Source organism: Brienomyrus brachyistius, chromosome 3, assembly GCF_023856365.1.
Source record: "Brienomyrus brachyistius isolate T26 chromosome 3, BBRACH_0.4, whole genome shotgun sequence".
NCBI classification, from domain to species: domain Eukaryota; kingdom Metazoa; phylum Chordata; class Actinopteri; order Osteoglossiformes; family Mormyridae; genus Brienomyrus; species Brienomyrus brachyistius.
This window is the reverse complement of record NC_064535.1, coordinates 28,161,467-28,185,152: the sequence shown is the minus strand read 5'-3', so window position 1 is coordinate 28,185,152 and position 23,686 is coordinate 28,161,467. Positions and strand designations below refer to the sequence as shown.

Genomic DNA, 23,686 nt, shown 5'->3' with positions numbered 1-23,686 from the left:
TGCCGTGACCTTTAAGCTGGCGCCGAGATGCGTGTCGCTGCAGAGGGAGACGTGGGGCTCGGGCCCCCGGCCGCCGCCGGGGAAATACCATCGTAAAAAACAGCCAGGTTTCAGCGTGCCTTTCCTGCTCACTGGGCCCCATCTGTCCCCTGGCGGAAAGCCGGACGGCCCATCGCCATGAAGCAGGCCGGCCCGCCTGGTCGCTTCCTGCCTACCTGTAGGTCTTTGAGCCGGGGGCCTTGCTTCCGTTCCCATGGAGCCGCCCGGAGCGGATGCCTTTAGCAGCAGGCGAAAGTGCAGCATTTTTCATCCTCCCTCCGTTCTGATGACAAGCTCGGGCTCACTGAATGCACTGTAAGTGTTTTAATGCGAGCCATATGGCTCACGTGCCCAGAAGAGAGGCGGTTTGGTGTGGGGCATGAAGTCCATACTTACTCTAAGATCATAATAAAAAATGAAGCATGAAGCATTTCATTTTTTCTCTGAAATGGTGGTAATTCTAGTAATAAGATCAGCTACAGCAGCTATAATGAGTAAGTTAAAGAATCCATTGTGTTCTGGGAGGTTCTGCTGATTAGAAGTGGGCCTTAAAAGGGAAAACACTGCTCCAAACTCACAGTATTATACCTATTTTTACAGAATGCTTTATATAGGATTATTAGGCACTGAAACGAATGCTTAGAAGTGCACACGGTTTAATTTTTTAATGAGACTGTGATTATCTAGAAATAAAAGGATGTCATCTCCCGGGACATCCCTTTGTGTCATGGTAAAACCTGCACCATGATTCTGAATCCTTGCTCCGTTTGTTAGACCCCTAGAGTTGGCTGCCAGCTCGATGGACTGGCTGCGTTACAGCCAGACGGGTTCGGTTTCAAATATTTTATTGATAGTCAGGAAAATGGACTTGAAGTTCTCTACTCCACCCAGAAAACTGGATCTACATCCGCAAATTCCATGTTGTTAGTTTGACTGTAATAAAAATGGTTTGAAGAGGAACTGTGAGCATTATTATTGTTAATATTATTATTTATTGTTTTCTGCTTACTGCAGCAAATCACCCTTCCCCTTTATCTTGTACTCACTCATATGTCTCTTTTGCCTCCAGGAAAAGCACGACAGGGCCCTCGAGGATGTGAGGAAAGCGGGACACGAGTCTTTGGCCATAATCGTGGAGGAATTTAAGGTGCGTTCATTTGTCCGTCGTTCCACAGCAGATTCGTAGAAACCCTAAAATGGCCCGGGGGGAGGGGGCGGCTATGAGCCCCTCTGCTCAGGAAAGAAAAGTTACGCCTCAGACGGACAATGACCGAGGAAAGAGAGACATGCACTCCTGCCAGGGCCCTGAGGTGCGGTTTCCCGCCCCCTGCTCAGATCATTTGTCTTAGCGTGGGATAGCATGGACAGCTAAGTGAGTGTAGACAGCTCAGTGTTTCAGCAGTGAATGGGGGGCCTTTTATATCCCGGATGCTACGTAGAGCCCGTTATGCCGGAGTCAGTGGGCTTTCTTGATGGCCTACGATACCTGCTGATATCTTTTGACAGTTTTATAATCAGAGCTGCAGGGATATTGGCCTTGGAACAGGCCAGGAAAATAACATGTTCTGTTGAATAGGCTAGAAGTGGAGCCGTAGCTTCATGGTCTTTATCAGTGTGGGCAATGATTTATTGCCCCCTTGTTATGGAGTGGAACCTTACACTAATAATAATAATCGCGGTTATGATTTTGTGACCCGGCGAGTGCTTTTCTGCAGATGGATGGCTTGGACCTCCCCCTTCTGAAAAACCTGCCCGGTAACATTAAGGACTAAGTAATCGGTGGAAATGTGAGAGAATTTTGTGGCTTCTTTGTATATTTTGCCTGATTTGTTCTCGTACAGGCCTGAAGGTTCAGTCCAGGTCTGTATTCTCTGGGTTGATGACATGTTGCCCTTCTTGGTATCATTGCAGACCAGACCAATAAATTCATTAAGGAAAGGAAGATAATCTCTGTAGCACGAGGAGGTTTAAGGTGGTCCTTCTTTGACCCAGCGCCTGTCATCCTTCTGTCAGTTTTTCTGTTGTTCTTACTGCTTATCCAGGTGTGGACTGTGTTATGCTATTTCCTTTTTAAGTATTTGGCCATCTACATTATTTTAAAAACAACAGTGGTCACATAAAGGAGTTGTTTTAGTTAATCCTTTGGCTGATTGGCTTTCAAAGCTCTGTAAGTCTGCATGTTTTTAACCGTACTTCTGTTGGATCCGCTCCGGCTCCTTGTCGAACAGCAAGTGGCGTACTCGCTCCCGCCGTGCTGTTTTCATTGTGACTGACACTCATGCCTGCAGGTGGCTGATAAATTGCAGGCGGGTTTGCCAGATCCGTGTCCGTGTGATATCTCCTCTCAGAGACGTTCTCAGGCTTCTCATTGCACTAGAACCCTTCAGAGCCATTCGGAACCGCGGTCAGGTAAGCGGAACCTGTGATTTCTGTCGAGACCTTGGGGAGGAGAAACGGCCGGTGAAAGGCTGTGGTAAAATATTGCATTATTACATTACAGGGTTTGTGTGTTCAGCGTGTGCTTTTATCAGAAGCAATTTGGTCCGTTTACAGTTCTGCGCTTAACCTATTTATACAGCTGCACTTCCATTGACGTAACTCGGTGCATTCAGACACCTCGCTCAAGGGTAAAATGCCAAAGCCAACCTGCGATGATGTGATCGCATCTTTGACTCTCTTTCTCTCAATGCATATGCGAGGACAGAATCAAAATCAGGCTGAATTACTGCCATGCTCCATGTAATGATACATAATTGTGTATTCAATTTTCATGTAAGTTTACAGGACTTAAATAATCATGCTATACTGTTTTATTTATTTTGCCAGTCTAAATGCAGACTTTTAATTTAACTTGAAAAAGACACATGCGGTATACCATTTTTAATTGCTAGGTTGGATGCAAAAGTATAACTGACGATATATATGCATGAGTGTGGCGTTCACAGAATCTTGATGGTTCTCTCATGTCTGGGATTATAGATTGCAGTCAGTGTTTGAGAGTTGTATGACTGAGGGATGCTGTAGACCGCAAAAACCTTTCCTGTTATCTGGGCTCTTCATATATTTGTGTATTGTGATTCAGGTCAGATTACAGTTGTCCCTTTCTATCATTTTATTACTATAGAATATATATATGTTATAGCCAAAGTTGTTCAGTTCAATTCAACTTTATTGTCTGTATAGTATACAGAGGTACACATATTAGGAGTAATGTCTCCTGACTCCTAGAACTAGTTTAAAAATTTTTAAATAGACCCGGGAAAGTTGGGTAATTTCTTGTTTGGTAATTTGTTATATTGTTAAACAAAACCTGCGGAAGTGTCTGCGGGCTCTGGAAGACATTCCCGTGCGTTATCTTCTGTGTCTGGTTTACTTTCCTACTTTTCCTGTCCAACACAATTGTAATTCTTGGAACAACAGATTCCTCACATGCACAAAAGAGACAGAGCATTCAAAAACAGCGGCTGTTTGGCTGGACCATGCAGAGGCACAAGTAGGGAAGAGCCTGTCCGATTGTTTGGCAGCTTTCGGGACACCCCCCCCACAGTTGTTCATTGTCATGGAAATGGCGTTTTAAAAACTGGTATGGCAGATGTAGATTCTGCATCCCCAAGATATGATTATTGCAGCTGCAGATGGATAGCAAAGTCCTGGTGTACAGAATTATCCTAAATATGATGTGATGTATTGGATTTTTCTGCCCATGTAGAGAGCTATGGGAAATTAGCAAAACAAAATTTGAGGCACTGCAGAGCAGCTATGAATCTTGCAGTAATGGGAAGAGGCTGTTGGATGACTCTGGGAAAATCTATCTGAGGAGCGCAGAAATGGGTCAATGAAAGATGGTGTATAAAAATATTTTTTTATTTGCTCAAATGAAGAAGCTCAAATTGGAATAGCTAAACTTTACCTCATTAACCCTTTGAATATTTCTGATTGTTTATTGCACTCACACTTGCTTTCAGCACCATAAGATTTATTTTTATTTAAATATTCCCAGCATCTGTCAGGATGTACCAAGAATTTGGCTTGTTGCCTGACAAGAAAGCTGACCTTTTTAGGATGATCGAAAGGGACATCCTCGCAATTACTTTAATGCACTAGACCACTGTCCTATTAATGATGGAATCATTGCTTTCTTTACTGTGGATATTAACTCTCTTTCTTCATCTACAGATTTTGTATGTTTTCTGTTTAAGGTTTTTCAATTCTTTTTTTTTTTTAGCTGTCCTGTTTCTGTCTAAGTTCATCCGCAGTGAACATTAAGTGAGTTTCTCTGGCTAAAGGCCCATCTTTATGGGAAAATCTCTGCAATTATGGCTTCTGGAAGGTCTCCTTGCCTCTAGCTAATGTCTGAAATCATGTTTATAAAGATAGGATTTGCACGCACTTGACTCAGTTCCATAAGTAATTAACAACAGGCATTTCTTTAAATATTTCTGGAGGTTTTTTTTTTTTTAAAGAAGTGGCTTCGTCAAATCAAGTATCCCTTAAACCTTTAGCGTTCTGAAATTACAGTGAATTACCAGAACTTGAATGGCAGCGATGCTAGGAAGATTTAAACAACTTTACGTGGAAATGTTTAATTCTTTTTTACTTCTCCAGCTTGAAAACCAGAAAAAAACTTCAAATGTAGGTGGCCAGCTTCAGGCAGCTCTGATTGTTGTATTACCCCAAGACACGCTATAGAAGAAATAGAAGGGTCTTGATGTGTAGGCTCTGACTGGAAAGAAAATGAATCTGTGTGCTTACTTTGATTGGCAGTCAACATGCTTTGTATTCAAATGCTTTCTGAAACCACTTGTGTAGCGTATTATGTCATACTTTCCTATGCCATCGTTATGGTAATCTATTGTTACCATAGTTGCCTTTAAGCACGAATTTTTGTTTGCATTTTCTCCATTTCATTTTTCTTTTGATCTTGCGCTGATGCTGTTGTCTCCTGAAGCTTCACTAAGACTTTCTCCATTTTTTTCATGTTCTCAGAATAGAGTGAGCTGCTGGTCACTCTCCAGATGTATTTACGGTCTTTGACAGTTTTTTGACTGTATATCTGGAGGACCATTGTCTTTGTAGGACTCCCTTGCAAATCCTCTTTCAGCTCTATCCATAAAGCATTAAAGATGAGGAAGGTTGGCCAAAGGTGACCCCGTACCCTCTCTGCATCAGATTCAAAGCTCTCCTGTGATGCTTAGGCATTGCAGGCTCTTCATACTCTTACCTCAGAAACCCTGAAGTCAGAGCCTATGTTTACTTTATATAAGTCAAATTTCCTTATTAGTGGTTTGGAGCTTCTACCAGACGTTAGATCGGGGTTCACCATTTGTAGTAGTGGAGGGCCAGAATCCAACACATTTTGCAGATATCTCTGTTCAAACAAACCTTCTAAACCAGGTAATCAGCTGAGTAAGATGTGTTTGAGCGGCGAAATCTGCAAACTGTTTTGATTCTGGCCCTCAAGGACCAGAATTAACAAACCATGATACACTACCCCTAGAGATAACCTCCCAGCAAACTGAAAACCATGTTAGTGATTCTTTGTTGAGCAGGATGGTCCACAAGAGCCCCCAGTGGCTGGTTTCTTAGAATAGATACCTCCTGAAGATCAGGATCAGCAATGGCTGGGCGAAAGCTTTACCAGCTACCAGCTTTTGGACTGGAAAGCCTGACTGGCAACCTTCTAAACATTCTGCAGCTGTTTGTTGATGGAACAAGTTGAAAGTCTTCTCAGTGTCATGGGATGTGAAGGTACGGTAGCGTGCCATGAAGTGGTGAAGTCTCAATGCTGCTTTTTAATAGCTTGCGGGCTGCCGTCAGACCAGTTCTGCCATTTTGTTTGGTGTGTGCTTAGGCAGAGGTGCGATAAACATTGTGGCGGCTCCTGTCTACAGATACGCTTGTGCCGGCGAGGTGGTGCCAATGACAGGGCGGACGTGAGTGTGTGTGGTAATGCTAGCATGTGCCTGCACTCACTGGAATGTCTCGCTTTACGAGACATTTTAAGAGTCCGGTAGCCAAGGTTCCTTTTGATCCCTCGTTTCCAAGAGGAGATTTACACTCTTGGCTTATTATTGGGAATTCCTCTGCTCGGTATGACTTCTTCAAAATAAACAGACTGGGAGCTGGTTAAAAGTACCCTCCACTATTGGTGGGGGTGGGAGGGGACCCTCCAATAACGAAAGCAAGATGCTGCACCTTGATGAGAACATGTAATGGCTTAGATCAACTAACCAGGAGAACATTTTGTGTCGCTGGGAAGGTGCCACACTGGAACACCCTTTAAGGTCCCAAGACTTTGTTCAACATCCTTCAGTCTTTAATACACTGACCCTGTGCATCTGAAATTCGAAAAGGAGGTGAAAACTCTGAGAACACAGAAATTGACAGTGTTGTAAGCATAATGTATGTCGTCATCCACATCTTGCTCAAGACAAATAAGTATGTTGAATACTCATACCTGGGGCTATAATAATGCACTGACCTAAATCCTTACATACGTGGAAGTATTGATTCACTTTCATTGATACTATGCACAATACCAGGCAGAAGTTTGGACGCACCAAGCCACCTACAAAGGGTGATAGTGTTGCATCCCGTGACCTGGCTACCTGACCTAAATCCAGTAGAAATGGTTTTGGAGGACTTTGACCAAGGAAGCACAGGAAAAGCAGCCAGTGAGTGCTCAGCATATATGTGGGACCTCCTTAAGGACAACTGGGAAAGCATTCCAGGGGACCACCTCATGATATTGGCGTAGAGGAGCATGCAACAGAAGAGCCATAGCTGTGGGTGGCATGTGCCAGACCCCAAATGCCTGCCTGGGCCTAAGCCCAGCCGATTTGCTGTGCTCTGAGGACTCCATGGTGTACCCTGGATGTCGGGGTGAATTTACATGGCTCCTAAGGTGCTTTCGTTTTGGACAGCTCTTAGGGGCGAAACAGCTGACTGTGGTAAGTTTTTTTTATTTTATTTTTTTATTTAACCAAATACTTTTCACAATATAAATGACGATCAAATTGTGTTTTCTACCCTAATGCATTTCATTATTCAAATGCCCACAACTTGTTTACTCGTTTATTGTTCAAAGTAGCATCCGTTGAGAGAAACTAAAAAACAAAATTAGCTGCAGTATAGTTATTTAAAGTGGATAAGGAAAGCAAACTGCACAGCCGTAGTGATTATCTGGATCAATGGGTTTAAGTTAGGACTGATGGGTTTAAGTTAGGACTGATGGGTTTAAGTTAGGCTTGATGGGCTTAATTTGGGCATATTGTACAGATTAAAGTGTTATGATGGGAGGGGTGGGGATTATCAGTATATTTACGCTTCATGGAGCAGGGCACCAGAGGATGTGCCTGTGACTCTCAGCCACCCGCCCCACACCCAGGCGCGTGACCCAGGTGGGCCTATGTCTGGCGAGTTGTGTCCTGAGCTCCAATACTGCATGGCGCTCCCTGGCTGCCTTCATACGCGAGCGTCCTCAGACTCCTGGACATCTGGCTCTTTCCTGGCTTCCTTTTATTTCCTGCTGAGATGTCGACATTTTTAAAACCATAGGTCATTTCGGAGAATGAGCTGAGGAGGGGAGTGGATCTGCGGTAGAGCCACCATAGAAAGGGCGTTCCAGATTTAGCTTCCATGTCAAAACCCATACGTAGGATCAAAATAAGATGCTGACTTATATGGAGATCTATTTCATTGATGGTTATGATAATACTTCACATTAATGCAGCAGCTTTATTCCTTAAACCAAATTCTATAGCTCTGAATGAACAGGCATTACACAGTGTTTTGGCAGCAATATATAATCGGTACAAAATGGAGTTTCTGGTGTCCATTCTTGAAGTGCGCCTTTTCACATGTACTATTTATTCTGCTGTGGGACAGGGGTTTATGGGACTTGGAAGGAGAAACAAAAAGCATATTATGGTGCATTCGGCCCACAAAGTAGCACTTCCTCCTCTGAAGAAACTGACACTGAACCTCCTTAATAACGCTGGTTGGAGCGGTGGGAGGTCTAGGGTCACCATTTATCGCTGGGCAGGAAGGGTCTGGTCAGCGGGGCCTTCCAGGGGAATCCCGTGACTGTGTTCCGATGGGGTAGTGACACCTCCCCTACAGTACAAATACCCACGAACATGCGACAGGCCCCTTGGTGTCTCCCCCGGGCTGTGGAGTCTTGGGTGCAAACACTGACACGCTGTTTGTCGATTCAATTGACCCTCAGGTCTTGAGTGGTTTTTGGCAGAAGCTTGGGGGAATCAGACCATCCATTTATGAGTTCTTGTGACGCTTGTAGTTGTAAGGATTAGCATTTAAAAGGAGCGGAATAATCTGACAGCTAAACTAATAAATGAGAAGCTTCTGAAAAAGTAAATATATAAACTGCTGTAAAGTATAAATAAATATACATTGCATAACTAATTTTTATATGTTGCATAAATGCTTTTCTAGACATTTTAGGCTTTTTTTTGTTTTTCTTTAATTTTAATCCAGGGTAATATTTTATGCGTGTTCATTCATTATTAACATTTTATGCACTTCGCATGGGTTACTTTAATGTAAAATCAGATTGCTGCTTTTCGTCCAATTATTACTGAGATCACGCTTAAGTAGGCATATGGTTTGTGGCCTAAACTACTTCTCTTTGCACCGCACAGTTCATAAAATTCATGGGTTCAAAGAGATGTCCTAAAATCTGCTATTCTGATGCTGTTTGTACCCCTTAATTGACCATGATGAAAGTCAACTTGAAGAGCAAACATAATCTGCCATTTACTGGAAGTGGACCTTCAGTGGGCTTTTAGAATCAAAGGACCATTCTGTCAGTTTTGACCTCTCGGTTTTAGACCTGGACATTTAACCTCCCTAGAAATGTATTCCTGTCGATTCAGAAAGGTCTCCATTCTCATTTCTCTGTCCATATGTACTTTGATGCTGCCGTATGCTGTTATTGGTTTGTTGGGGGCCCTTGTTTCATTCTGATGTCACTTCATTGTTTTTAACTCGGTTTCCATTGAAGTTGTTTTCTCAGTTGCACACAGTGCAGCTTTCCTGCCTTCGCTTGCCAGGAACCAGCTCTTGATGACTGTGATTGGTACATCTGGCAGCCAATAGCGAGAAGCTTTGAGCCCCCCATTTATTAGGTTAATATGAGTATCCCGGACGAAGCTGCTTGTAGCTGGTCTGTTTTCCAGCAGAGAGCTGTGAGATGACCAGTTTTTTCCCCGCTGTTCCAGTCATATCTGGTCAGCATACAGGGTCTCTCAAGATATCCCTCACATGTCCCTGTCGTCCACGTCGACCTGTCCCTCACCACAAGAGCATATATGTCCCAGCCCTTGAAACCTCGAGGAGACATCATACTAGCAAACCCCCCCCCCCCCCCCCCCACATGCCACCACCGCTGACACCACCCGACGTTTTCTGTCAGCAGATGAGAGACAGTTTGCACACCCCAAGCCTGTGTGGTCCGCCCACCCGCCTGGGCGACGTAATGCTGGTCCCATTCCAGCCACTGCTTGTCACCTCGCAAGCGGCTCGTCTGTCTGGATGCTCCGTGACGGCTGAGTGCCCAGAGCTCTCGCCTGCTTTTTCCACCGAGGAGGAGCAGGATGCGTGGAAATGTTCCCTCTCGTCCCATATTCTTTGTTTAGGCTTCTGTAAACAGCAGTTCTAAAATGAACAAGCGCATCAACGGAAGTATTTTGAGTATGAATTATCCCCCTAGACTGTGAATCTCAAATCCTATTAGTCAAGCATTATGGAGTATTATTTTCCTGTTTGTATATTCCAGTGATTTTTTTTTTTCTCCGTAATTGCGTAAGCAGATTTTCAGTGAATTTGGAACTCCTGGAATCCATTTTAGGTAGTACAATGCATTAAGCAGGAGATGAACATACCTGTCAATTACTGGAGACAACTAGATCTTACCTAGTTCTTGATTACAAAGTGCTGTACTTAGTCGTGTTCGGGTTTTCATAGTAATTAATCCCATGTGTTCCAAGCTATGATTTTTTTTGCCTGATGCAGAAATGATGTGGAGACTTTGTGTCTTAAACAGTTGCTGAATTTAATGTTCAATCTTCTCTTGCTTTTATTCCCTCCGTTGCCACTTTCTTGCATGCAAGCCCCCCTTCCTCATTGGTTTTTATTTTGCGAGCTGTGTTTTTTTGGGGTAACTGGTTGTGTGTTGGAGCAGGCTAATCCAACGGAGAGCCGCGCCCGCACACGACGGCCACTCCCGTCAGCGCTGTGGGGGCAGGGACCCGGCAGGGCGATTAATTAGGAGCCGCACGGAAAACGGGGGTAACGCTCAGGAGGGCGTGCAGAATGGCGATGAATGCACACTTTGAGACTGTCATAAAGGCTTCAGTGATTCGGGGAAGTGGGAGCCGGGGGGCCCCGAGCTGGAGGCGGGGCCGTATTCTCACAAGTGTTATTTCGGGGGTGACATCAGCATCTGGCCCCCACCTCGCCATTACAAGGTGACGCACAAGAACAGTAAATGCATTGACAAATACGGGAGTTGGACACCCGCTCGTGTCTCAGGGTGGCGTGCACTGCCCCCCCTATCATGACGAGTGACTCTGTGGGGTTGACATTGGGAATTTCATCCATCCATTCATCTGTCAATCATCCAACTATCCATTCACCCATCCATCTGTCACCCCTTTATCCAGTCATCACTCAACCATGCATCATCCATTCATCCATCTATCATCTCTCTACCCCTTCATCCATCGTCATCCATCCATCCATTCTACATCTACCTGTTCATCCATCCATTGTCATCCCTCAACCATTTCGTTTTCATGTCTTCAAAATATCATTCATCCATCCATCCCTCTATCCATTCATTCATCTATCTATCATCTGCCATCCATCCATAATCAATCAATCCACTCATCCCCCATCTATCTTCAGTGCTGTTCCTTGTGTAGCTGGTTACATAAAACGTTACAAATAAGATCCGTTTTATTAAAATCACAGAGTAAACAGATATTACCATTTACAATAATATTAGCAAAGTGATCGTAAATTTTGGCATTATATTGCTTATAGTAACATCCATCCATCTTCTGAAACCACTTGTCCTACTCAATGTTGCAGGGGGATCTGAAGCCTACAGGAACAACCCAGGATGGGGGCACCAACCCCTTATAAGCCACACTCACACATGCACACCTGCATGCAATTTTATAACTCCAGTTAGCCTCAGTATGTTTTTGGAGTGTGTGGGGGGGGGGGAGAACTCGAGTACCTGCAGGAAACTCCACAACAACATGGGGAGAACATGCAACCTCCACACACATGGAATCATCGTGGAGACTTGAACTTGGGTTCCAGAGGTGTGAGGTGATAATGCTAATCTCTGCACCACCATGTCGCCCCTCATTCATAGTAATATAATATGTACAGCATTACATATAATTCCTCCAGCCATCTCCTATAACTGTTTAGGTGCTTTCGCACCACAGTTCTTCTTTCTGGAACTGATGAACTTTTGCTGTATTCACAACAAAGGAAAACAGCCCGTTTGCTATTTTGGAACTCCAGACTAGGTACTATGGGCTTATAGTGACAACTCCCTGATTGATTGACCACTTGGAAGTTACACGGCAGTGAGAGGAAAAGATATACAAGTAGTGGAGAATAAATTGAGATGTAATTTTTTGTACCTCAGTTACATTTAATGTATCAATTAATACTTTTTTTTTTGCTTGCGTCTCCATTTTTCTGCATCAGAAAATTTGATCGGTAACCAATATACCTCTGTTTAATTAGCAGGATAGCACTGCATATTTTTTTATTCTGTGGAAAGCAATAGATCTATCTGCTGATCTGATTTATAAGAATCGTTAACATTCCAGTGGTCGTGTAAGTAAGATATAAATAAAAGGCTGGGTTCCCCCAATCCTCCCAATAACTAACAAATAACAGACTTATTTATTCTTTGTTGATTAGGTGTGGCGGTGTAGTTTCATATTAAATCACATGTGAAGTTTAAAATACAAACCATTTGCATCTCCTATGCTTATTTAGCATAAAGGTCCCAGTTCCTGTTGTGCAGTGTGAAAGCAGAACACCAAAGTGGCCAGTTCCAGGTTCAGGAACCTGGGTATTAAAGCACCTTTTATTCAGGACAGAGTATGTCTAATGCTTGTAGATACTCTTCTCGTTTTCCACCACTGCTCAGTGAGCGCACAGATTTCTTCAGGGAAAATAATGGTGTCTCAGAGCCAACCTTTTCCGTTCACTCGCTCCATATCTCTCCGAATCGATGTTCTTCAGGTGGGATGCCAGTGAAGTGCCCCTGTATGGAAGTCGTTCGTTGATAATTGTGCAGAACGTGTCCAGGTTAGGCATTAGCTCAAACTGATCGCTGGCACCTTAAACCTTATACGGTTTCAGCATGTATAGACTGAAGTCCCTCTCGAATCAGTTTCTGCTGATTAAAGTTCTTGGCAGCTGCCGTGACACAGATCACCTGACTTCATACCTACTTACAATTGGCCGCCTGTTCTGGGGCCTCATTGTACAAAGTGCCAGAAATATCAGAAAGTCAATGTTAGGGGCAGCGGCGTGCAGTTTCCCTTGAAATATGTCTCTGTCCATCTCCACTACAGGCACAGACCAAGTCAGCAGTCCTGCAGCAGCAGGAAGTCAGCGAGAAGCACCTTGAAGTGGCCGTGCAGAAGCAGCAGGAGACGTGCGAGGGGCTCCTCAACGCACAGGTAACAGAGCAGGGCCTCGCAGCGACGTGGGAAACGGAGGCCCGGCTCCAGCACAGGGAGCCTCTTTGCGGGGCGAAGGAGCCAGAGTTCCCAAAGAAAGCAAACATGTCATTTTGCATTAAATCACGTCTTTATCCAAAGACTTGATGAGGTTTAATCAGGTCAGCAGGTTCCCCCACCCCTCCCCTTCCCATTCAGATGACACACCGGATTTATGGCTTTTGTAAATAATATCTTTCCACGGTTAAGATAATATGAGTTGACTATTTTATTCATATTCTCTCTGGACAGGAGTTACATAACAAGACGGTTTTTAAAGTGTATACTTTTCACTGCATACAAATGGTAAAAATTACAAGTTATATAAATGAAATAACGTCATACTTGACATGCATGAAATTGACATTTCAATCTCATATTTTTGATTCAGATTTATTGTTTGAGCGATGGGCTGATCGTTACACAGGTGCCAAAAGCCTATTCTTTCTGTCTGCCTTGCCCTTAAATATGTTTTTAAATCATTCCTCGGTTCTTCCCAAATTTGTCGCTCCCTAAGGGGGAACGTTCTGTACTCTCAGCTCGTTTCCTTAAAGTTTTAAATTTGTTGTAGATTTAAAGTTTTCGAAGTGCTTCCATGTGCCACAAAGCGTGGTTGAGGCACGCACTTGGCCCAGTGCGCTTGTGGGGGGGTGATTGCTTCCCCTGACAGGTAGCATCTGTTTCGACAGCTCCCACTCTGGCCTGTGTCATCCCGTGCCAGGCTCTCAGAACAACGCCCCAGGAACCCACCCAGGCCCCTCCTTCTGGTGCCCTAAAAGCACCTGATTGTCCACTGCCCCCCCCCCCCACACACACATTCTGGAAACTTCCCTGAAGATGTTTGGTTATTCAATCAGGATTTAATCGCGGCATGCAAAGCATCCCATTGCTCACCAGCAAACAGAAAATCCATTGTGTTCTCTATAGCCACCCCCCCCATACCTAACGGCGAGGAGAGGAGATGTGGGAAGCACATTTTGCAAGGGGGGGGTGGTGTGGGGTAGTGCACCCTGGTTCACTTTACCGGATACTCTGAAGAGAAATAAACACGTCGGACACGTGTCTCTCGAGGCCTCTGTGGGGTGGGGGGAGTTGTCCGGCTGTATTGACAGCTGCCCCGGCCAGCGAGGTGGTCCACAGAAACGGAGAACCCGGGTGGGAAGCACAGAGCTCTGCCGTCGGCACTTTGTTGCTGTTCCCAGGTAGCCAGGATGCCTCTCAGGGGGAAAAAATTAAACAAATAGTTCAATACCGAACGGCTTTGCACTGAGGACTAGGAAGAGGCGGCACTGGGCTATTCCCACACATGTTTATTGACCTTCTGTTAGGTGTATAATGTCTGACAGGGAGGGAAAGGCTCATTCGTCGGCCCCCCAGTCCTCGCCATCCGTGCAGCTATCTGCCTGTCCCTGGGTGTTGGAGAGGATCGTAATAAATCAATGTTTCAATCTCCTCCATGTCAGCTATCATAACACACTCTGAGAAGAGGCTGGCTAATAAAGCTAATCTGGAGATGAACTGCTTGTGAGACATCCCCTCATGGCCATCACAAGACCTCTGGGCTCAGGGTTCGAGTCTCTGTGTGTGGAGTTTGCATGTTCTCCCTATGTTGATGTGGGGATTCCGCTGGGATGCACTTCGAACCCCCCGCGACCCTGCGTAGGACAAATAGGTATAGTAGGAGGATGGATAGATGTTCCCTTACGTAACGGCAAAGGTCTGGTTCACCGACCATCAGCCTTCGAGCCCACAGACTAACCTGACACTGCTCGCTCTGCGAGATTTCAGTTAATCCCCAAAAAACATCTTGATTTCTATTTAGCTGTGCACTCAACTTCTTTTCTCCTAATCATACCAGCATGGATGATCTGTTTTCTTTCCTCTGGAGGGCATTGTTTTCTCATTTGAGCATATTATGGTGTCATCCTGAAGGATTTGAAATAATCGTTATATGGGGGGAAAAAAGGACTTTGTGAAACTTGCCGGCATAGTTAGCCAAGGCCTGTAGCAATCATCTGTATCCGCATTTCACCCGAGATGGCCGGGAGCAGGATCTTCGGCTCTGTACGTTCTTGCAAAAATCCATCTGTAAATTGAATTTGTTACATTGGAATATAAACCCATTTATGGGGGGGGGTCTCCACATCTTATTTCTTTCCAGCATCAAAGGCTCTTGGATCTTCTCGACGCTGAGAGAGATGCCTTAGAAGAGAAAGTAAAAGAGACTTTGAGTCAACAAGCCCAGCATCAGAAGGTACTGCTTTCAATACAGGCACTGTTAGCATTGGCTTTGTTAAAAAAGACCCGCATTCAGCTGACCCCCCCCCTGGCCCCACCCCGTTGGAGTCGCGGGGAGCTTTCGCATCCTGGAGCCACGCTTAATACATGCGTGTCCTCAGCTCCGGTCGTGATACTTCTGTTTATTTTCAGTGTATGAAAATTTCAGTTCGCGGAGAGGAAACAGGAAACACTACTTATGTCAAGGGAAAGCTGCTTTACATTAGCCTGCGGGAGCCGGTCGATTAAGCTGCACAAAATATGGTCGCGCTGTGTGAAGGGTGGGTGTGTCCAGACTGAATTTGGAAAGAAATTGTATAAGTAAATGCAAGAAGAATGTATCTCCCGATATTATGTTGCAGACTTGCAAGGCCCTTGGTAAACACGCCTGGTTGATAAATATACATTCCAGTGCACTAGCTTCCTGTCTCTCCCCAGTGTAAACACCTGGTTTGATATGAAGTGTAAGCTGTCCTTAGAATACCTACATGTAAAGCATGAACTGTCCTTAGGACTTCAGTGTTTGTCACAAACCCGTCGTCTAACGTGCGCCTGTATTAGCTTTTGAGGGGAGGATTTATGCAGAGCTCCTGGCATCTGTCTCACTGTGAGATGACCCAGCCTCCTCTGTGAGCTTTCTGCTAGCATCACAATAACTATATATAGATTCCATGCTTGAGAATGCTGAGACCCCAGTTGTGTTGTCTTGTTTGTTGCAGGAGTTGCTGGAGAAATGCTTACAGGAGGAAAAGCAGAAGGCTCAAGACGCAGTTGAAGAAGCTGTTAAGGTAGAAGGCAGTCTGCCGTCTTGGATACTGTTCCTTATGACCGACTGACTAAAATCGTTCATGTGTAGTCAGATGCTCTCCTGCTGTAGCTTTTATGTGTTTATCTCTGCCAAAACTCTTCTGTCACAGCTCTGCACATAATGCCATTCGTATGTGGCAGGATGCCAGGATGCCCAGGTTCAGGGATTGTCAGCCCGTTTGGTCACCAGCAAATGTGTCTATGGGAAAATGTTTTGTGTGTGGGGGGGGTGGGGAAACTCACATTTAAAAAAAATCTATCAGGATTTGCCAATGCTGCTTCTGCGGTGTGTAAACGGCAGGTTGGCGATACTGAAGAGCAGAATAATCAGTATAGTGAGTTGTGTCAGTGGAGGAGAAGTGATGAGTGATCTGGTGCCGTTGCAGGCCCAAGAGGAGCGGATGAAGGAGGCGGTGCTGGAAGCGGTGCGGGACGAAAGGAGACGGGCAGATGAGCGGTGGGCAGAGCAGAGGGCGGAGTGGGAGGCGGAGCATCTCAGGGACAGGGAGACGCTAGCTCGGGCCATAGAGGAGGCCCTGACGGACCAAAGGAGGATCAGCAAGGTGGGCGATTATCTGGCGCTCTCTGTAAAAATGGTGCCTGCAGTGGTGCCAAAAATAATGTAAAAGGCAGTTTAAATGGAGGATAATGACCATGATAGTTCCTTAATAATAAAAGCACATGCCTTAATATCCTGTGACCGGAGAAGAAACTTTTTCAGGGGATTCTGTCTTATAAATTGACATGTCTAGATGTACTTGAGACTTCAAAGTCTTACATTTTTTAAATAATCGTCCTTTTCCCAAAAAAGAGTGTGTTGTGTGATAATGGAGGTAACCTATTTCACTGCAAGTTCAGCAATAGTATCTGACCAAACCAATCAGATTCATGCAGTTACTAAAAGGGGGCACATGTTACTTCTGATTTTGCAGCTCTTATCAAGTTGCAGTACAGATTTCAGTGGTAGCAATGACCTAATTCGAAATGTTAGACAGGTGTAACCAAATCCTTGCATGCAGGGTGAACCAGGCACCCTGCTTTTCAGATCACTCAAATAAAATTGCTGCAAATTCCCAGGACCCGCATATTCACCCTGCTTTGTAGAGTTGAATAGTGGGGATTTGATTTTATTGGTTCATGTATCTCTGAAAGCTGCAAGCCAGTGACCTGCTGTGGCCGAAAGCTTTCGGGGGGGGGGGGGGGGGTTTGTCTTGCGCCAGTGAGCTGCTTTAAACTCGCCTGCCTGGCAGAATTATGCCAGTTACGGTCCCACACTGCAAACCTCTGCTCGATGACAGCAGATAATGTAATTCCTACTGTTGATTTTGATTTAAAGAACATATAGCTGGCAGATCCGGACCCAGTCTTGGGGCTAGTTTGGACTGGTATGCTGTCTGGGAATGAAATGTTATTTAAAAAAAAAAAAAAAAACAAGATTATGATTGAAAACACAGTGCAATACTTTTCCATACATTTCTAACTTTCAAATGCCTGTGAGACTTCAATTTTAATGCTTTTTCTCTCTCTTTTAGCTTTCAATTTATTAGCGATGACTGGTAGAACAGTTGGTTTACCTGTCAGCTGTCACTCAGACAATCTCTCTTAACAAATTAAAAAACATTGACTTTGTAATTTTTAAGGTGACCTATCCTATATATACACTGAATTATTTGGCGATGAACTTCAACATGAAATTTTAATCGTATAATTGTACCAGTTTTTTTGGATGGATTACTTGAATAATGATGTGAGATTTTAGCACTAGTGCTGCAATTGACATCGATCGCAGGCCGAATTTTGAAAGACTGTGTTGGGCCTGAGTGCCGGAGTTATTGCGGTAAGCTGAACAGCGCTGAAGACGATGGGAGCCTGTGGTATTGTGGGAAAACAGCAGCGCTGAGGCTGGATAATTGAGCGCCTTAAGTAGGTCGAGCGAAATACTTAAACGGAGCAGTTGGCTGAATGCTTGTGGCAGTCGCTTATTTAGTAAGAATGGCTTTAGGGACGGAAGCACTTATACAGACCCTTCATTATGTTGTCAAGCTTTACGAGCTGGGTAAACCAACACTGGAGTGATAATTGTAATATTGGGCATTTTAACAAATTATTTTCGAATTTGTTTGCATGCTGATGAAACCAGTGCTTCCGGTCGATTTCCATGGCCAGAGGCAGATGGACACAAGTCCTGTCTGTGACAGTTCTGGAGACGGTTGAGTTCTGTACTGATCAATTTTAATGTATAATAGTCAAAACAAAAGAAGTATGGAACAAAATGAAATGATAACTCTTGGATATGTAAGTGTATAGGTTTGTTTCAGTGTCTTAATCCATCTTGGGTCAACCCCAAAGATAAGGTGTGCTTAAAAATATCAGTCAAACACCAAATATGTGGAAATTCTAAACTGGAAACACAAAGTATCCCAAAAGATACCCGCATTTTTTGCAATGCCAACTTCTTAAGAAGAGGTTGCAACAGAGCTTCATTTCCAAGTTGGAACGCTATGTAAAATGTAAGTAAAATGTAAATAAAAACAGAATGTAATGATTTACAAATCTATAAACCCATAGTTAATTGAAAATAGAACAACGACTGCACATCAAATGTTGAAAATGAGAAATTGTATTGCTTTATGACAAATATATGCTCAATTTGAATTTGCCAGAAACATGTTTCAAAAAAGTTGGGAAAGGGGGCATGTTCACCACTGTGTTGCATCACATCTACTTTTAACAACATTCTGTAAACATTTGGGAGCTGAGGAGACCAGTTGCTGGAGTTTTGAAAGTGGAATGTTGTCCCATTCTTCCCTGATATAGGATTTCAAGAGTCAACAACCAGTCCCCTTTGTTGTGTTTTTCGTTTCATGATGCGCCAAATGTTTTCAGTGCTTGACAGGTCTGGACTGCAGGCAGGCAGGCCAATCTAGCACCCAGACTCTTCTACTATGGAGCCATGCTTTTGTAATACACGCAGAATGCGGTTTGGCACTGTCAGGCTGAAATATACAAGGCCTTCTCTGAAAGTGACTTGTCTGGATGGCAGCATGTGTTGCTCCAAAACCTGTATATCTCATTCAGCATTAATGGTGCCTTCCCAGATATGCAAGTTACCCAAGCTGTGGGCACTAATGCACCCCCAAACCATTACAGACTATCTGCTGAGAACAACCTGGATGGTCCTTCTGCTCTTTAGCCCGGAGGATGCAGTGACCACGATATCCACATAGAATTTGAAATTTTCATTCAAATGTTTTCTATTTTGCCTCAGTCCATCTTAAACTAGCTTGGGCTCAGAGAAGTCTGGCCTTTCTGGATCATGTTTAGATATCGTTTCTTCTTTGCATGGTAGAGTTTTATCCTGCATTTGTGGATGCTGCAACAAACTGTGTTGTTAAAAAAATGGTTTTCGGAAGTGTTCCTGACCCCATGCAGTAATTTCCACTATCATATCTTTTTTTTAACAGATGTAGAGATTTCAGGTCCTGAGATAACAAATCCAGACCAGATTTTGTTTCAACCAACCAATTGAATACTCTGACTGACTCCCTGTACTCAAACCTCCCCCTCTTGTTTTTAATGTGGTGCCGCCTGGTGACCCAAAGATCACAGGTATCCAATATTGGTTTTCGGCCTTGTCCCTTACATACAGAGATTTCTCCAGATTTTCTGAATCTTTTAATGATATTTTGTACCGTAGATGCTAAAATTCTCGAATTCTTTGCAATATCACATTGAGGAACATTATTATTAAATTGTTGCACTGTTTGCCCATGCAGTCTGTCACAGAGTGGTGAACCTCTACTGCACAGAGACTCTGCCTCTCCGGGAGGCTCTTTTTATACCCAATCATCTGACTGACCTGTTGCCAGTCAACCTAATTATTTGTGAGATATTTGACCAGGTGTTTTGTCTTAGCTTTACACAACTTTTCTGGTCTTTTGTTGTCCCTGTCCAGACTTTTTTTAAAACTTGTTGCTGGCATCAAATTCAAATTAAGCATGTATTTGTCATAAATCAATATAGTTTCTTGCTTTGAACATTTGATACGTTGTAATACGTTCTGTTTTCAATTAAATATGTGTTTCTGTGATTTTCAAATCATTGCATTCTGTGTTTATTCACAATTTAACCAGCGTCCGAACTTCAAGGTTGGGGTTCCAAAAACAGTTGATCGAGATGTGCCTAATTGTCATTGTCTGAAACTTTACTAAACTTTCGTAGTTGTATCCCTCAATTATCCTTCCTTGGGAACACACTCTTTTGTTAGGTACAGTATGACTACTCAGCTCGCCCTTATCCTGGAAGGATGGATTGGTGTAGATACTTCTTTCCTATCTAGATGTGCTTCAAACCCCATGGCTATTGTGATTTTTTATTTTTTTCATGTTAATTTACCGTTTATATATCCCCTTTTTCAATAAGAAATGTTAACTGAAGATAAAATGCACTAAAATAAACATCGCTGGGTACCTACTCTGCCGTAGGTCTAAAATGCACTCATTGACTACTATTTTTCATGCTTTTTAGCTCCGTTTTTTTTCTTTTTATCCTCCCATCTGTCTTGTTTTTGCATGTTTTTTTTTCTAAATGTAATAATATCATCATGCATGCCCTTCCTCTGGCAGTGTTCACGATCAGCTCTGGGGTTTGAAGACAAGTTCATGTGGAAGACCCGCCAATCTTACGGAGAGACATCGTCCCGAGAGACTCGGGAGGCAGGAATGTATCTGATTGCGATCCCTAGCGTGGGTTGACAAGCGATGACCATAACTCACTGCGTGCCTCTGATTAGAGACTGGGGGTCTCTAGTTATCGGACTTGAACAGCATTGCAAAAGTGGCAAGTCTGCAGTAGAACGGGCTTCTTATCTGTGCCTTAAAAGTCCATCCAGAAGCAGAAGCTGTCAGTCAGTTGGAAAATGGCACCTGCTCTGTATAAATGTACCCCCAAAACTGTATAACACAGATTTATTTAAACTGATATCCCCAGCAAGGCTAATATTTTTTGTTCTACCACTAAATGTCAGAGATTTATCATTCAAACATTCTAAGGGTTTCTGTAGGTACTTTTGGACCCAAGTCAGGTGGGTTTGATGCACAGCCAGCCAAAATATTGTGTCCATGCCAGGAGTCTGCTCTGAGTCCGCCATCAGCAAGCTGTGAAGGCCTGCCTAAAGGCCACAGGGAGTCCTTTTGCCCAAGCTGTGAAGGCCTGCCTAAGGGCCACAGGGAGTCCTTTTGCCCAAGCTGAAGGCCTGCCTAAGGGCCACAGGGAGTCCTTTTGCCCAAGCTGAAGGCCTGCCTAAGGGCCATTGAGTACGCTTTTGCCCATGCTGTGAAGGCCTGCCTAAGGGCCACTGGGTGCGCTTTTGCCAAAGCTGAAGGCCTGCCTAAGGGCCATTGAGTGCGCTTTTGCCCATGCTGTGAAGGCCTGCCTAAGGGCCACTGGGTGCGCTTTTGCCCAAGCTGTGAAGGCCTGCCTAAGGACCACAAGGAGTCCTTTTGCCCAAGCTGTGAAGGCCTGCCTAAGGACCACAAGGAGTCCTTTTGCCCAAGCTGAAGGGCTGCCTAAGGGCCACAGGGAGTCCTTTTGCCCAAGCTGAAGGCCTGCCTAAGGGCCACAGGGAGTCCTTTTGCCCAAGCTGTGAAGGCCTGCCTAAGGGCCACAGGGAGTCCTTTTGCCCAAGCTGAAGGCCTGCCTAAGGGCCACAGGGAGTCCTTTTGCCCAAGCTGAAGGCCTGCCTAAGGGCCACAGGGAGTCCTTTTGCCCAAGCTGTGAAGGCCTGCCTAAGGGCCACAGGGAGTCCTTTTGCCCAAGCTGAAGGCCTGCCTAAGGGCCACAGGGAGTCCTTTTGCCCAAGCTGAAGGCCTGCCTAAGGGCCACAGGAAGTCCTTTTGCCCAAGCTGAAGGCCTGCCTAAGGGCCACAGGGAGTCCTTTTGCCCAAGCTGAAGGCCTGCCTAAGGGCCACAGGGAGTCCTTTTGCCCAAGCTGTGAAGGCCTGCCTAAGGGCCACAGGGAGTCCTTTTGCCCAAGCTGTGAAGGCCTGCCTAAGGGCCACTGGGTGCGCTTTTGCCCAAGCTGAAGGCCTGCCTAAGGGCCACAGGGAGTTCTTTTGCCCAAGCTGAAGGCCTGCCTAAGGGCCACAGGGAGTCCTTTTTCCCAAGCTGAAGGCCTGCCTAAGGACCACAAGGAGTCCTTTTGCCCAAGCTGAAGGCCTGCCTAAGGGCCATTGAGTACGCTTTTGCCCATGCTGTGAAGGCCTGCCTAAGGGCCATTGAGTGCGCTTTTGCCCATGCGGTGAAGGCCTGCCTAAGGGCCACTGGGTGCGCTTTTGCCCAAGCTGTGAAGGCCTGCCTAAGGGCCACAGGGAGTCCTTTTGCCCAAGCTGAAGGCCTGCCTAAGGGCCACAGGGAGTCCTTTTGCCCAAGCTGTGAAGGCCTGCCTAAGGGCCACAGGGAGTCCTTTTGCCCAAGCTGAAGGCCTGCCTAAGGGCCACAGGGAGTCCTTTTGCCCAAGCTGAAGGCCTGCCTAAGGGCCACAGGGAGTCCTTTTGCCCAAGCTGAAGGCCTGCCTAAGGGCCACAGGGAGTCCTTTTGCCCAAGCTGAAGGCCTGCCTAAGGGCCACAGGGAGTCCTTTTGCCCAAGCTGAAGGCCTGCCTAAGGGCCATTGAGTACGCTTTTGCCCATGCTGTGAAGGCCTGCCTAAGGGCCATTGAGTGCGCTTTTGCCCATGCGGTGAAGGCCTGACTAAGGGCCACAGGGAGTCCTTTTGCCCAAGCTGAAGGCCTGCCTAAGGGCCACAGGGAGTCCTTTTGCCCAAGCTGAAGGCCTGCCTAAGGACCACAAGGAGTCCTTTTGCCCAAGCTGAAGGCCTGCCTAAGGGCCATTGAGTACGCTTTTGCCCATGCTGTGAAGGCCTGCCTAAGGGCCACTGGGTGCGCTTTTGCCAAAGCTGAAGGCCTGCCTAAGGGCCATTGAGTGCGCTTTTGCCCATGCTGTGAAGGCCTGCCTAAGGGCCACTGGGTGCGCTTTTGCCCAAGCTGTGAAGGCCTGCCTAAGGACCACAAGGAGTCCTTTTGCCCAAGCTGTGAAGGCCTGCCTAAGGACCACAAGGAGTCCTTTTGCCCAAGCTGAAGGGCTGCCTAAGGGCCACAGGGAGTCCTTTTGCCCAAGCTGAAGGCCTGCCTAAGGGCCACAGGGAGTCCTTTTGCCCAAGCTGAAGGCCTGCCTAAGGGCCACAGGGAGTCCTTTTGCCCAAGCTGTGAAGGCCTGCCTAAGGGCCACAGGGAGTCCTTTTGCCCAAGCTGTGAAGGCCTGCCTAAGGGCCACAGGGAGTCCTTTTGCCCAAGCTGAAGGCCTGCCTAAGGGCCACAGGGAGTCCTTTTGCCCAAGCTGAAGGCCTGCCTAAGGACCACAAGGAGTCCTTTTGCCCAAGCTGAAGGCCTGCCTAAGGGCCATTGAGTGCGCTTTTGCCCATGCTGTGAAGGCCTGCCTAAGGGCCACTGGGTGCGCTTTTGCCCAAGCTGAAGGCCTGCCTAAGGGCCATTGAGTGCGCTTTTGCCCATGCTGTGAAGGCCTGCCTAAGGGCCACTGGGTGCGCTTTTGCCCAAGCTGTGAAGGCCTGCCTAAGGACCACAAGGAGTTTTTTTGCCCAAGCTGTGAAGGCCTGCCTAAGGACCACAAGGAGTCCTTTTGCTCAAGCTGAAGGCCTGCCTAAGGGCCACAGGGTGCGCTTTTGCCCATGCTGTGAAGAAGTCTGCTGAGAACCACCCCCCACCAATCCCTA

At 45.5% G+C, this 23,686-nt stretch overlaps 1 protein-coding gene across 4 annotated transcripts in view; it reads left to right on the top strand.

Annotated features, from left to right (window-relative positions):
- The window catches only part of LOC125738445 (coiled-coil domain-containing protein 91-like), an 85,672-nt gene that overhangs the window by 43,550 nt on the left and 18,436 nt on the right, over window positions 1-23,686 (top strand). For all 4 annotated transcript variants that reach the window (XM_049007379.1, XM_049007378.1, XM_049007380.1 and 1 more), the window contains 5 exons: window positions 1,109-1,186; window positions 12,669-12,776; window positions 14,977-15,069; window positions 15,812-15,880; window positions 16,286-16,462. In XM_049007379.1, coding sequence (XP_048863336.1) covers window positions 1,109-1,186; window positions 12,669-12,776; window positions 14,977-15,069; window positions 15,812-15,880; window positions 16,286-16,462 — 525 coding nt within the window. The remainder of the gene's footprint in view (window positions 1-1,108; window positions 1,187-12,668; window positions 12,777-14,976; window positions 15,070-15,811; window positions 15,881-16,285; window positions 16,463-23,686) is intronic.